The sequence below is a fragment of the Castor canadensis genome, chromosome 10 (genome assembly GCF_047511655.1).
Source record: "Castor canadensis chromosome 10, mCasCan1.hap1v2, whole genome shotgun sequence".
Taxonomy (NCBI): Eukaryota; Metazoa; Chordata; class Mammalia; order Rodentia; family Castoridae; genus Castor; species Castor canadensis.
In genome coordinates this window covers 109,275,193-109,291,115 of record NC_133395.1, presented here as the reverse complement: position 1 = coordinate 109,291,115, position 15,923 = coordinate 109,275,193, and the positions used below count along the sequence as shown (strand labels likewise).

Here is a 15,923-nt window from a genome sequence, read left to right as displayed (position 1 = left end):
GATGAAAGAACAGACACTTCCTCTGTGTGACTCTGTGAATGTCGAGTCAGGGTAACAAAGGAGAGACTACATTTCAAAAAAAGAATAAGAGGAAGAACATCAGGATTCACCAAAGATGTGTCAGGACTGCTGAAAAGCATGGAGAAAAAGAAAGGCTATACAGAAAAATGTAGGAAAAAACCCATGGCACCAACCGCAGTATGGAATGAGGATGGAGGCACAAAACCACAAATACAATGTAATACAGTTAATTCGGTGACAACAGACTGGCAGTCCTAGCCAAAGGATAAAGCTCACAGTTCTTGAAAGCCTTAAAAGCACTGTGAGAATTTAGTGTAACAGGGACTCCTCCTGTGTGGCAGGCCACCACTAGAGAAAAAATCCATTTTGTTGCTTACCATATCTCAAAGAGCCACTGTGAGAGAAGGCCTATTGTATGACATTGAGCTACTCTGAAGATGTGAAAACAAAGAACAATTACATGTTCAGGAACCTGGAGACACCAAGAAGATGGCCAGAAGAGGCAGAAATGGGAAGGGGAAGGTAGAAGATGGATCCAGTGAAAAGTTTTAGCAGCATGGAGCTTGGGATATGAACAGCACCTTGGTCAATGGCCTGGTCCCCTGTGGCAAGGAGTAAGTAACATTGCTGGATCAGCTCCAAACACAAGCCCCTGGCCAGAGGATGGATAGGCCTCTTGAGCTGCTTCCCTGATGCATGTGATGTGCTGCCAGGGAGCACTGAGAAGTCTAAGCCCAGGTCTGGGGGAAAGCTCAATATTTCCAGGTTCTTCTCTCTTGAGGGGTGGTTAACTGTTGAGCAGGATCTGAAAGGAGGGAGACTTGCAGGCAGAGTGCCAGGCTCCCTCAGTGCTACCTTTCTACTGCAGATCTCAGTGCTCTGTTCACTTCCCCTATATCCCAAGGAATATGCAAGACACCCTTAGGCTTGCACATTGCCATCCCACAGTGCACAAATAGAGGGTTTATGGAGCAAGTGGAAAACTGCCTGGCCCATAGCTAAGCTCATTTGGACCAACAGAGGCTCTAGGTACACAAAAAAGGAAAAACTCTAAAGTGATTTCAGCCCTGGCACTTACAACTATTATTAACCTACCTAGTCATCAGACAACCTAAAGTATAAGCGTGAACAGCATTGTGGCTGTAATGGCGGTGTACTTACTCTGAGACGAGCCCTTGAAAGGCTCACTGAGAACACATGGATATATACCATCCCAACAGATGCAGAAATCTCAACAAAATAAATTTGAAAAAAACAAGGCAAAAATCAATCCTTTAAAAGCCCGTAACTCCTCAACAATCAAATCTACGGATATTGAAATGAATGAGATACTGGACAAGAAATTCAAAAGTCTGGTTTAAAATGATCATTGATGGTGCTTCCTAAAGTAAAATCTTGGAGAGACACTGGAGATACACCTGGCAAGATAAACCACCAAGAAGAGGCAAAACTCCAACACCCCCACACCCCCAGCCCGTGCATAACATCCCCACTCCATGTTAAATGTAGAAACCAGGAGGGCTCTCACACCGAAGGACACCAGTGCCTAACCTGCTTGGGAGAAGTAGACGACCAGGTGAGCTACGTGGCACGCAGTACTCCCACAGGCAACCCTGGGACAAATCAGCATAGCCACCTGGACAGACTGACCCCCACCCAGTAAAAAAAGAGAAAAAAACCAAACTGAATAGTAAACAAGTAGCTTAAAAAAAAAACAGGCATGTAGCAAAGAGGGTGGGGTGCCCTGAGCTCCAGAGAGAGGAACTGTAAATAAACAAGCCAGCCAGAGAACGCAGGAGCGGCAGCATCCGCCAAGTGTGCTTACAGAGGGAAAGGCCTGTAACAGCAGGTAAAGTGTGGCATGCTCCACAAAAGAGTGAGGGAGGGGCACTCCCCATGCGAACTCTAAATAAACAACCTCCACCAGTGTGCTTGGAGAGGGGAAGGCTTCCAGTGGTGGCTAAAGCATGGCACACTCCACCAGACACTGGGGTAGGAGTGTAAAGCTCATTCCTAAGATCTGCATAAATAAAGCCTGCAGTAGCAGATGGCTGACAGTAGCAGGCAGGTGAACCACAGCATCAGATATACATTCACAAAGCTGTCTCCAGACTCTTTCTTTATTTTTTTCTCTTCCTTTGATGAGACAAGGACAGAATTAGGACTGGATGCTGAAAGATTAACTGAAACTGTATTGCATTTGAACTTGGGATATTGTTTGATTGTTTTTGAGTTTTGTTTTTTTGTTTTTTCCCCTTTGATGAGACAACAACAGAACTACTTCTCAGAAACCAACACCAGGACTGGAGGGTGAAGGACTAACACCAAAATTATTAAGACTGAAACATTATTACATTTGAACTTGGAGATTTTTTTTTTATTATCCTCTCTCTGTCTCTCTAATGCCTGTTTGCTTAGCTTGCCGTTGAATAGTATACTATCAATCCCTGTTTATTTCTTTGGCTCTGTTTTTTGGTTTGTTTGGTTTGCTTTTTTTTTTCCCTTTATCTTTACCTTCTTTGCTTTCCCTCTTCTCTCACCCTTCTATTCTACATATAACCATTATTGTTATTACAAGCTATACAATACTGAATTACACATAGTAAAGGAAGATCCCTAAAAATAAATTACTACAGGAAACAGGGAAATGAAGAAAACAGATAACCAGATCCAGACTGCAAAAAAACCAGGATAAATTATACCAAAGAACCCAATGAAGCTCACAAGAACAACCTTAAAGAGGAAATCCTGCACGTAATCAATGAGAATTTTATAGAGATGATACTGGATAGGGTCAACCAAAATGTACAGGACACACTCAAGAAATCCCAAGACACCAAAAATAGAGAATTAGAGAAAGCACAAGAAGAAATAAAAGAAACCATTAAAGCACTGTATGAACACCAAAGTGAAACTAAGAACACAAATAAAGAGATAAATGAACTCAGGACGAAAACACATGACACATGAAAAGAAATACAAGAACTTACTGAATCCATTAAAAGACCAAATCTGAGAATCATGGGCATTGAAGAAGGAGAAGAGGTGCAACCAAAGGGAATGTGTAAAATATTCAACAAAATAATTAGAGAAGATTTACCAAATCTAGAGGAATGTATGCCCATACAGATACAGGAAGCCTCCAGAACTCCAAAATAGTACTACCCTACAACATATTATCATTAAAAAACCAGTACAGTGACTAGAGAAAGAATATTGAAGGCTATAAGAAAGAAAAAACAAGTAACATACAAAGGCAAACCCATCAATATCACAGCAGACATTTCAACAGAAACATTAAAAGCCAGACGATCTTGGGATTTGGTCTTCTGGGCACTGACTGAAAATAACTTCAACTCTAGGATACTCTACCCAGCAAAGCTATCATTCAAAATAGATGGAGCAATAAAAGTCTTCCATGATAAGCAAAGTAAAACAATATGAGACCACCAAGCCACCACCCTACAAAAGATTCTTCAAAGGATTCTGCACACAGAAAGTAAAACCCAACATAACCATGAAAAGGCAGGTAGTACCAAACTATAGACCAGTGGAACAGAATAGAGGACCCAGATATGAAGCCACACAACTATAGCCAACTTCTCTTTGACAAAGGAGCTAAAAATATACGATGGAGAAATAGCAGCCTCTTCAACAAAAACTGCTGGGCAAACTGGTTAGCATTCTGCAAAAAACTGATACTAGATCCATGTATATCACCCTATACCAATATTAACTCAAAATGGATCAAGGATCTTAGTATCAGACCAAGACCACAAACTCTAAAGTTGGTACATGAAAGAGTAGGAAATACTTTGGAACTAATAGATATAGGCAAGGACTTTCTTGATGGAACCCCAGCAGCTCAGGAACTAAGAGATAACATAGATAAATGGGACTTCATAAAACTAAAAGGCTTCAGCTCAACAAAAGAAATGGTCTTTAAATTGAAGAGACTACCCACAGAGTGGGAGAAAATATTTGTCAGCTTCACATCAGACAAAGGACTGACAACCAGAATATATAGGGAACTCAAAAAACTAAATTCTCCCAAAATTAATGAAGCAATAAAGAAATGGGCAAGTGAACTAAGCAGAACTTTTTCAGTAGAAGAAATTCAAATGGCCAAAAAAAAACACCTGTAAAAATGCTCACTATCCCTAGCAATAAAGGAAATGCAAATTAAAACCACAGTAAGATTCCACCTCACCCTTGTTAGAATAGCCATCATTAGAAACACCACTACCAACAGGTGTTAGTGATGATGTGGGGAAAAAGGAACCCTCCTACACTGCTGGTGGGAATGCAAACTAGTGTAACGACTCTGGAAAAAAAATTGGAGGCTTCTTAAAAATCTAACCACAGATCTACCATATGATACAGCAATACCACTCCTAGGGATATACCCAAAAGAATGTGACACAGGTTACTCCAGAGGCGCTTGCACACCCATGTTTATTGCAGCATTATTCCCAATAGCCAAGTTATGGAAACAGCCAAGATGACCCACTACCAACGAATGGATTAAGAAAATGTGCTATTTATACACAATGGAATTTTATGCAGCCATGAAGAAGAATGAAATCTTATCATTCACAAGTAAATGGATGGAACTGGAGAACATCATTCTGAGTGAAGTTAATCTGGCCCTAAAGACCAAAAATTGTATGTTCTCCCTCATATGCGGACATTGGATCAAGGGCAAACACAACAAGGGGATTGGACTTTGATCACATGATAAAGTAAGAGCACACAAGGTAGGTATGAGGATAGGTAAGACACCCAAAAAACTAGATAGCATTTGTTGCCCTCAATGCAGAGAAACTAATGCAGATACTTTAAAGTGCCAGAGAGTAGGAGAAGGGGAACAGGAACTAGAGAAAAGGTTAGTTCAAGAGAATTAATTTAGAAGGTACACACATGTACAGGAAAGCAATGCGAGTCAACTCCCTGTATAGCTATCCTTATCTCAACTAGCAAAAAGCCTTGGTCCTTCCTATTATTGCTTATACTCTCTCTTCAACAAAATTAGAGATAAGGGAAAAATAGTTTCTGCCTGGTAGTGAGGGGTTGGGGGGAGAGGGACTGGGTGGGAGGGTAAGGGAGGGGGCAGGGGGAAGGGGGGAGAAATGACCCAAGCATTATATGCACATATGAATAAAAGAAAAAAAATGATCATTGAGTTCTAAAAGATTTCAAACAGTTGAATGAAGTATGAAAGTCAATTAGAGACCTGGATGAGAAAGTCAACAATATAGATGAGAAATTCATAAAGAAATTGAAGTAAAAAAAAAAAAAAAAAAACCTATGAAAACCTTGGAAATGAAAAACACAATAAATTAAAAACGAAGTGGAACATGTCACCAACACACTCGATCAAACAGAAGAAGGAATATCATGGATTGAAGAACAGTTGAGGAAACCCTACATTCAGCATATAACAAGCATACCAAAATTTTCAAGAACTCTTGGACATGATCAAGACAGCAAACCTAAGATTCAGTGGGGATGAAGAAGGAGCTGAGATACAGCCAAATTGCATTTCAGAAAACAGCACAAAATTTCCCTAATCTAGGGAAAGATATGGCTATCCAAGTTCCAGTATTTAAAACCCCAAAGAGATACAACCAGAAAAGACCCACTCTATGTCATATTATAGTTAAAATGTCAAGACAACAGAAGAAAGAATATTGAAAGTACATGCATCAGAATTACATCAGACATCTCAGCAGAAACCCTAAAAGGCAGGAAAGTGTGGAATGATGTACTTCACATCATGAGAGTAAATAACCACCAATAAAGATTATTATATCCAGTGAGGTTACCCTTTAAAATTGATGGAGAAATAAAGACCTTCCAAGATATGCACAAACTAAAGCAATTCATGAACACTAAGCCAGCACTGCAGAAGGAATTCTACATACAGATGAGGAAGACACAGTCACAAACAGAGCTCAGAAAAGAATAAATTTCATGAGAGAAATAGAAGAACAAATGAGAATTAGAAAATAACAAAATATGTTCAACTCAGTAAATCAGGAAGTTTCTAAGATGAATAAAGGGAAAGAAAAGAACAAACAGTTCTCAAATCAACCAGCAAAAAATGAACAAAATTAATTAGCAAATACCTTTTGATAATAACCCTAAATGTAAATAATCTTAATGCTACAATTAAAAGATGCAAATTGGCTGACTTTATTAATAAACAAGATCCAACTGTTTGATGTCTCCAAGAGACACACCTCAGTGGCAAAGACACAAATAGACTGAAAGTGCAAATATGGAAAATCATATAGCGAACAGAAACTAAAGGCAAGCAGGAGTAGCTATATCCATACCTGAGAAAAATAGACTACCAGCCTAAATTAGTAAGAAGAGAAAATGAAGGTCATTATATATTAATAAAGGAAATAATCCATCAAGAAAATATAATTATAAATTTCTAAGTACCAACTCTTGGTGTACCTTATTTTATAAGACAAACACTACTACACATGAAAGGAAAGTACAATAATAGTGGATGCCTTTAATTCCCTACTCTACTCAATATATAGATCATCCAGACCCCTCCCCCAAATCAAAAGAAACTTCAGAGTTATACTTTGCCACAGATTAAATAGACATAACAGGTGTCTTCAAAATTTTCTACTCAACAACTCTGGGATACACATTCTTCTCAGCAGCCCATGGCATGGAACTTTCTCCATAATGGATCACATTTTAGGTCATAAAGCAAGTCTTAGCAAATAGAGGAAAATCTCAATTATTTATTTTATCTCAACAAATCATAATGGAATAAAAATTAAACAACAAGAGAAACTATAGAAATGATTCAAACATTTGGGAGATTGAGCAATTTACTCTTGAATGACTGGTACAGTATTCCAGACCACACAGAGGCAATTTAAAAATTACTTTAATCAGATGAAAATGAAAAACACATACCTGTGGGATACAGAAAATACAGTTCTAAGATGGAAGTTTAAAGCTACAAGTGCCTAAATTAAAAAAAAAAATCAGATTTCAAATAACCTAATGATATACCTCAAGTTCTTAGAAAAATACAAGTCAAAGGAAAATAAGTATATGGAAATAATAAAGACCAGGGTATAAATTAGTGAAATGGAGACTAAAGGAACAATTCAAAGAATCGAGAAAACAAAGAGGTGATTCTTTGAAAAGGTAGACAAGATTGATAAGCCCTTAGCCAAACTAACCAATGGGGAGGAGGTGAGGGAAGAGGAGGGAGAGGGAGAGAGATGACCTAAATTAATAAAACAAAAGATGAAAAGGGATATTATAACAAATAGCAATAAAATCTAGAAGCTCATTGGGGAATACTCTGAAACCATATATCTCACTAAATTGGAAAATCTAGATCTAACAAAATTGAACCAAGAGGATAGAAGCAACATAAACATCTATAGCAAGCAAGGATATTGGAACAGTAAGAAAGAGTTTCCCATAATTGCAAGCCCAGGACCAAAGATACTGACTGCTACATTCTACCAGAATGATGTTTCTTCTTCTTTAAGAAGAAACAATGTTTTTCCAAACTATTCCATGAAACAGAAAGGGAAGGAATACTACCACACTCATTCTTTGAAGTCAGTATTACTATGACACCAAACCAAATAGACACAATAGCAAAAAAAGATGAGCATAAATAAAACACTTGAAAACTGAATTCACCAACAGATTTAAAAACTCATACACCATGACTGAGTTGGTTTCTTTCCAGATATGCAAGGACGGTTCAACTTAGGCAAGTCAGCAACTATAAGTACAGCACATAAATACAATAGGGACAAATATTAAATGATCATCTAAATATACAAAATTTAACATTCTATCATGAAAAGGTCCTGAAGAAACTAGGAATAAACTAAATATTCCTCAACACAAAAAGACTATACATAACAAACCTATCCAACATCGTCCTAAACGGGAAAAGCATTTCCTCTAAAATTAATAAGACAAGAACATCTACTCTTATTGCTCTTATTCAATACAGTACTTGAATTTTTAGCCAGATTAATAAGGCAAGACAAAGATATTGCAGGGATAGAAATAGGAAAAGAATAGGTCAAAGTATCCATATCTGCAGATGATATGCTTCTGTAATTAGAAAACCCTCTAGTAGTAATCCTATCTACTCAGGAGGCAGAAGGATCCACCAACCTGGGCAAATAGTTCGTGAGGCCCCATCTTGAAAAAGCCCATCACAAAAAAGGGGGGACTGGTGGAGTGGCTCAACGTGTAGGTCCTGAGTTTAAACCCAGTACCATCTAAATAAATAAACAAATAAATGAATAAGCAAATTTTCATTTAAATAATTTTATTTTTACTATTACAAAGTCTAAATTGCTAAATCTCAACTCACTGTGAAAGCATGAACACAAAATCACCCAAATCTAATATTAAAGCATAAGTTGACTCTTCTTTACCATTTATCATTGATACTAAATCATTATCTTTTAATGTTAATTCTGAATCAGATTTTGGGTTCACTTCCCTTGCCTTCCTTTATTCTAGTGAGTTAGTAGTATCTTGAAAATGGCCTAACCACTAATTATAGATGATCAATTACCTTCCAATCACAACGTTATATATTCCTTGTTTTAGAATCTCTTTAACATATGCAATATTTAAAACACTGCTCACTTTGGAAGATCTCGCATTTATGTCTTCTATAATTCTAATGCTCTATCTTCCTTCCACTGTGATTTTTCTTCCAGTTATTTTTTTTTAAGTTCAGGTTTGGTTTCCTCTATACAATTTCTAATTGTGGGGAATTCTTACAAATCAATCCTCCTTCCTACCTCCTTTCCTCTCTCCTGTGTGCTCTCTCTCTGCCATGGCTTTCTTATTTGTTTCATACTCTGAACAGACAATGTCTGGAGGATAAGTGGGAGATCTTCAACTCATGGGTTTTCTAGGTGTAGTCTCTCATTTACAACTTTCTTTTGAACTGTTTAATTTATCGAAAATAGGATGATGTGTTCATCACTTTCTGCTATCACTTCATGCCTCCTGACAAATGTTTTCAAAGAGACATCTTTTCAAATCATTTTCTTAATCTTTGTCCCAAGTACAACTAAGTCACTCTCCCACATATTTCACACTCACAATAAATTTATTGTTTTCCTTGATGACTTTATAGCCTAACATAGTTTTTCAACCATTCAAACTACTTTTCCTTGACATCCAGTGGAAAAAAACAACTGAGCTAGTTTCCTGGCCCCCACTATTAACAATGTCTTATCAAATTATTGTGTTTATCAAAAACATAAGATATCTTATGAGATCTGATAAGACCCTATTACTATTTTCATAAGAATTATAGATATACATTGATTAGGCAGGCACATTTAATATTAAAATATAAATATACAACATTTGAGGTTACTAAGAATCATTGTGGAAATCATGCTACTATCCTCATTATATCTGTACCTCGTATAAATCAAGCAAAACTTTACCTAGACTGTTCTCAAATCCCCTAGAGGTCTCCTGTGATCACTACTGTTTCATCTCCACTGACTTCAAGGCTTTTAAAATGTTCTACTCTGCCCTCTAAGGACCTCTTTTCAAATAGCAAACATTCTTATATTCTCAGCCCATCAATGAATTAACCTTTGACAGTTTTGTTTATTCTCTCATCTTATATCTTAGCTTTTCTGACTCCATACTTCCTTTAGTATTCTTTCCTTTAACCACTCTTTTTCTTAGTGTCCTTTGCAGGTCCTGCAAAAAGCCATTTTCTGGAAGAACATGGTTATAGGTCCTCTTATACTACATGTTATTATACGATGATCACAACCATTCCCACTGATTTGTCACCCTTTCTGACAAGTCTTTATGTGCTGTCCAACCTTAACACTAAGTTGCAGACCCATACATCAAAATTTTGGTTATTTACATTTTAATGTCATTAGGCACCTCTAACTGACACATCTGAAAATGCACTTACAATCTTCCTCTGCTGCCCCCAGCCCTCCTGTATCACACAAAGTTTCTTCTCTAGATTTATTTATTTTAATACAAGTATTGATCACAGACCTAATAGGTAAACTTAGAAAACTTGATGTCAGTTCAAATTTCTCTCCCATTATCTAGTCAAATATCAAAAACTGTCAATTCGGGCTGGGATGTAGCTCAGTGGTACAGCGCTTGCCTCGCATGCGTGAGGCCCTGGGTTTGATCCCAGCACCAAAAAAAGAAAAGACAAAAAACAAAAAACAACAACAAAAAAAACCCTGTCAATTCTACCTCTTAAATACCTCTCAACTGTTTATACTTCTCTCCATTTTCAGTGCTCCTTTCCAGTACAGGTCTCTCATTTCTCACTTGAGTGGACAATCAGTTAAGAAGCTATGGCAATTTGCCCTGCCACTGTAGTTTATTTACCTTACTATACCCAGAATAATCTTTGCAAAATGTGAGTCTGGCAGAAGGACTCTGCTAGTGAACTACCACTGTTCTTAGTATAAAGTGGTTTCACAGTTCTACTCTTTGGTGTCATTTCTAACCACTGTCTTTTGAATTCTTAAGTCTTTAGCCATACTGAAATTCCTTATGTTTAACACACAGCAAAAGTTCATAGCCCATACACTTTTCATTCAACTTTCAGGTTGTAGTTAGAAAAATATCATACTTTCCTTGATCTGCTACTACTCCAAGTTTATGTTGGAATTCTCCCAGTCTAATACCTGAGCATACTAATTCGTCATAGAAAGCACTTGCCTTTCTATATCTTAATTGGTAATTTTCTTACCTCTACCTGACACCCTCAAATTCTAGTAATTAACTATAAACAAGAGGGCATTCAGAACTATTTATACTTTTCAATATTCATTTCCAGCACTCAGAAAACGCTAGTACCTAGAAGACACTCAAATATTTACAGAATGACAACAAACTTTTTGAAAGCACTGCAAACTTAAAAAAGATTGCCATCACTTACAAGTTGACTGTATAGTATTTCATGTGCAAAATAAGAAATATTTCCTATATGCCATGTTAATATATTTTAGAAACCAGGAATTAAAAAAAATAATATCCAAAAATTCACATTAAGGCCTATATAAATAAAATGTGTATGTTAAATGTAACCACACTACACAATATTCTATATTCCCAAAATACAGCAATGAATGGCTTGGGAAGGTAAGCATTCATTACTTCCTTAGCTTTCCTTTGCAAACTGATCATTACAATGGACAAATTAGGCTATTATAACTTAACAATTGTTTGCCAGAAAACTCTTTACCTTGTTCTTGAGGAGATTTTGATATAGTTAATAATTAAAGAGAAACATGGAAGGAGTGAATTTTAAGAGGGATTTGAAAGGAAGAGAGAACAAAGATACCAAAGAGGACCAAACAGGAGAATATACTGACTTTTAAAGCCATAAAAGGAAAATTCCAGTACTAAAATGATCAGAGACAATAAAAAAAGATGTCATACATTATAACTTAGGACAGGAAGAAGAAACATCAATGAAGAAAAGGTATAACTAAGCAACTGCTAACTAACATAAGTGGAGGTGCTCAAATTGGTAAAGCTTAGTTCATTTACTTTTATCTTAGTGACTGAGTGGTGCCCCTTTGCCAAGAACTAGGTGTATGAATCGTTCCAACCTTGTTGCTGCCCTCATAAAGATTACACCTGAGACAAGGACATAATGAACAAGGAAACAGATTAGGGCTGTTGGAGCGGCTCAAGCTTCAGAGTGCCTGCCTGGCAAGCCTAAAGCCCCAAGTCCAAACCCCAGTACCCAGGCCTCCAAAGAAGAAGCTTGGAAACAAATTAACATAGGGATACATATTCTGTGGGAGGAACTGTAAAGAAGTAACAAATGTCAGAGATCAACAGCACAGCAGAGATGGCCTAGAGATCAATGACAAGAGTCTAGAACCAGCTTAGAACATCTTAACAGGGCCAGATAGGCAAGAAGATAAGTTATGCAAATCATACTGTAGAATGAAATAGTAAACATCTAAAAGAGCTATAACCCAGAAAAGAAAGTAAATATTTTTCTCTCCTTCCTAAAATGGCTTTAACCAAGTGTCTTAGCTTCCTATACTTTGTCCAGATATTTAAATCACCTCAGCAGAACAAATTCAACTTTTAACCAATCTAAATCCATCTGTACTATATGGGGGGAAAAAAAAAACTTTAAGGTCACACTATGACAGCATCACTTTATTATATCAACTTCAGTCAACTATTTTCATTGTTATTGATTTCCTCATCAATAAAACCAAGGCATTCCATTCTATTTCTAAAACAATGACACTATAATGGAAAGAAAGGAAAATCAAGGCTAAAAGCAAATATATAGGAGGTAAAAATGAAATTGGAAAGATTCTGAACATCTTGTATTTTTTTAAGTAGGTTACCAAATATTTTATGCATGAAGATAGGAAGCTTTGAAATAGATATTACATTAAAAGGCAAAGATGTGTTAACTACAATAAAAGTTTTAAGTAAGAAGGGAAGTACTATGATATACATAAAGATAACAATTTTGTGGTATTTTACAAAATGATATTCTCAAAAGAAACCCACTAGAGAAAAATGTTATTTTACTATTAGCAACATTCAAATCTCTTACAATACAAACTTGTGAAAACAACTAGTCATTCCAACAATATAAGGTAAGATTTCCCCTAAATTTTGATATTGTTATTTTCAGTTAAAAATAAAATGATTACATTTTCATCTCATTGATCATTAAAAGTTATATGCTAAGAACATATAATGATGAAGTGTAAAAAATATTTTTATATTTGGTTTTTTTCATATTGTTTTCAGATGAATAGCAGGTATCTATCTGGTCAGCTATTACTGATCAGGAAAGGCCTTGGATTAAGGTAATAATTTACATATATTACCAAACTTAATAGGGTACAGAGAAAATATATTTCTATATTGTTCTAAGAAAGAGAAGTTCAAGAGGTTAAAAGTCTAATTCACATGGAAAATAAATATCCCCTAAGATTTTGCACATACATGTGATAGTTTTTTTTTTTTTTCTGCCCTCACTCACTTTCTTCAACACTCATGAAAATAAAGCAATGATATGCAGTTTTCTCTCTATAGTCCTATTTTTCTGGCTATTTCTACTAGCTTCCTCAGGAATTCTTAGACTCATTTAACAGTTCTATTTCATTATAAATGTTTCAGACTTGAGAAATTAAAGAGTTATTTTCTTTCCTAATCGAATCTATAACAGGATTTTTTTTCTTTAAGGTACACATAACTTCTATTGTGGCCAACTACTGCTCTAAGTTCAGTTTTTAACTGTTTAGAAAATGAGACCTCCTGAAGCCACAAATTCCCTACAGACCATGGGAGAAATGTGTAAAAAGCTTCAAAATACTTGAAGAAACACCATGGAAGACATAAATTAAAATAAACAAACATACTAGAAAGGTGATGATTCTTCAAGTAAATATGACAACCCCATTAAAATGCAATACGCATTATTCTGTGAAAAGGAAATGTAAGAAAATGAAATAGATGCTTTATATAAAATATTTACATATACAATGCACAAAACCCACTATGGTTAGTAACCTTTTGGCTTTGAAGAACCAGATATTTACATATCTTTCTTTCTGCATGTGCATGCGTATCTGTGTTTTGTATATATTTTTAACAGTTGACAGCTGTTTTAGAGCATACAGAGATGCCAAGCTGAATGAGGGTCTTGATTACTTCAAGATTAGCTAGCTAAAGTTTCTATTCATTTTAAGTGTTGTTAGTTGGAAGAGTCATTAGTCACTTCCTTGTCTCATAGAACATCAGCATACATTTACATTGTTAATGAACATTTGGGGTAAATGAATTAATGGCACTTTTAAACATCAATTCAGTCCTAATAACTTAGTATGTCATAGAAATGTTAGGCTAGAATATAAACGAAAAGCCTTTTCAGTAAAGGTAACTACTCATTCCTTCAAACAATAAAAGATAAAATTAATTTAAAATGTTTTTTAACCAGGTTATAAAAAACTCAATATTTAATGAAATAAATGAGAGAAAAATACGCACTTAAAACACAAAAGAAAGCTATGTTCTCAAATAAGCATATAAACCAGAAATAGTATGAAAAATGTTGTTGAAAGTATTTTACATACTGGTAACACAAATATATGTTCATTTTTAAAACCCACTTATAGAAGTGTTTGCAAAATGATTCAACTCATTTAATTATGAGTGCTTCTCATAGGTATTACATTTAAGAGAAAACATCACTTGTAAAGCTTTTGGGCTTTCTTCAGATCATTAAAATCCTGAAACTGAAATGGTCACAATTAATTTTCATGCTATCAAAATCTTAAACAACAGCCTTGTTGACTTTTTATGTGATGAAAAACTTATAAGCAAAACAGTCACAGTTTAACTTTGTATAACAAGTTCATGAATCGCATGCATCTGCATGGTATGGAGGGTGAAGAAGATACCCAAAATCAATAAGCAGTCTCCACTCAGAGCTCAAGTGGCAGAGAAACAGCCATGTCAGGAATCTTCTTCTTTTCTTTTCAATTGTTGTGCTGGGTGGGGATACATTGTGGCATTTACAAAAGTTATTAAATTCCCCAAACATGAGTTAATGGCAGACCCTGACATCAATACAAACACAAAAATAATTTTATTTTAAGCCTAAAAAATATACCTGAATTATTTTGACTAATTTAAGACAGATCTCATAATCCTGATACATACATTTCTTGAGTGAAAAATTACCAGTAGCCACCGAGTCAATGAACTTTATCAAACTTTTAATGAACTACTCAAAAATAAGGATAAAGCTTCAAAAATTCTCACAAATGCTGCTTCCTTCTAAGAAAGTGTGTTATTACGCTCATTATGTAAATACAGAGAAAATGATAAAAGTTCAGATATATACACACTGGATAAATTTTAAGAGGGTAGAACCTGAATATGGCCTACCTTTTCACAGTTTATAATTTAATAATTTTAATATATAGATTTTTAAATGTATGGCACAAATTTGAATTATTTACAAAAAGAAAGGAGGAAAAGAGATTCAGGCTTATCTTTTATTCTGGAAAAATATCAACTTTCTGTAGAAAAAAAAATACCTGCAAAATCAACACTAAAAGTTTAGGAGTCTTTGAAATATGTTTGACAAAGAGCCCTTTACATTTCAACATTCTTAGGCTTAAGTCATTGCCTAGTTTATTTCTTTTTGAAAAGATGATAAATTTGGTAAATGTATTTGTCCATAAATGAAAGTTGACTTTTTGTAGTATTCATCAGTGTCAAGAGTGCGCTATATACATCCAGGGAAATGGTCCTAAAGTTGCCTGTTTGCTTCACAGAGAGAAATACATAATGTGGACAGGGCTCTATAAAAGGAGACCCTCTGCCAGGTTTTCTAGCACATACAAACAGCATCTGCATACAGAACTCACCTCCAGACTTGTTCGAGTAACTGGACAAGGGGTCAATGCCTACTTCTTGTTCTTCTGGCTGAAGAGGATGACTAGTTTCAGATAAGGAATGATACATTGTGGAAACCGGATAGTGTCACCAAAAGTAACTACCTAGGACAGGAAAATAAAATATACAGAAAAAAATCATAAATATACTTCTCTTTCTGCTATTACTGGGAATAAATACAAGACTGAAAAGATTAAATGAGCATTACAGACATTAACAAGTTTTCCACAGGCTCCAGGGCTTGTTACTTACACCTTGGTAGGCTTATGCAAAAAAGCAAGAAGGTGACAAAAAAATTTCCATTTCAACAATTTCTCCCAAAATCTAAACTTCATTTATAACCTTTATTTTGATGTTGAATTACATTTATTTTCAGCAAAATCTACACAAAAAGCTGAACTGGAAACTTAAAAAAAATGCTCATA

General features: G+C 35.5%; 1 protein-coding gene across 1 annotated transcript in view; it reads right to left on the bottom strand.

Moving 5' to 3' along the window:
- Window positions 1-15,923, bottom strand: part of Tbc1d5 (TBC1 domain family member 5) — a 545,741-nt gene that overhangs the window by 331,111 nt on the left and 198,707 nt on the right. Inside the window, exon 4 of the mRNA XM_074043845.1 lies at window positions 15,471-15,602. Coding sequence (XP_073899946.1) covers window positions 15,471-15,567 — 97 coding nt within the window. The 5' untranslated portion in view covers window positions 15,568-15,602. The remainder of the gene's footprint in view (window positions 1-15,470; window positions 15,603-15,923) is intronic.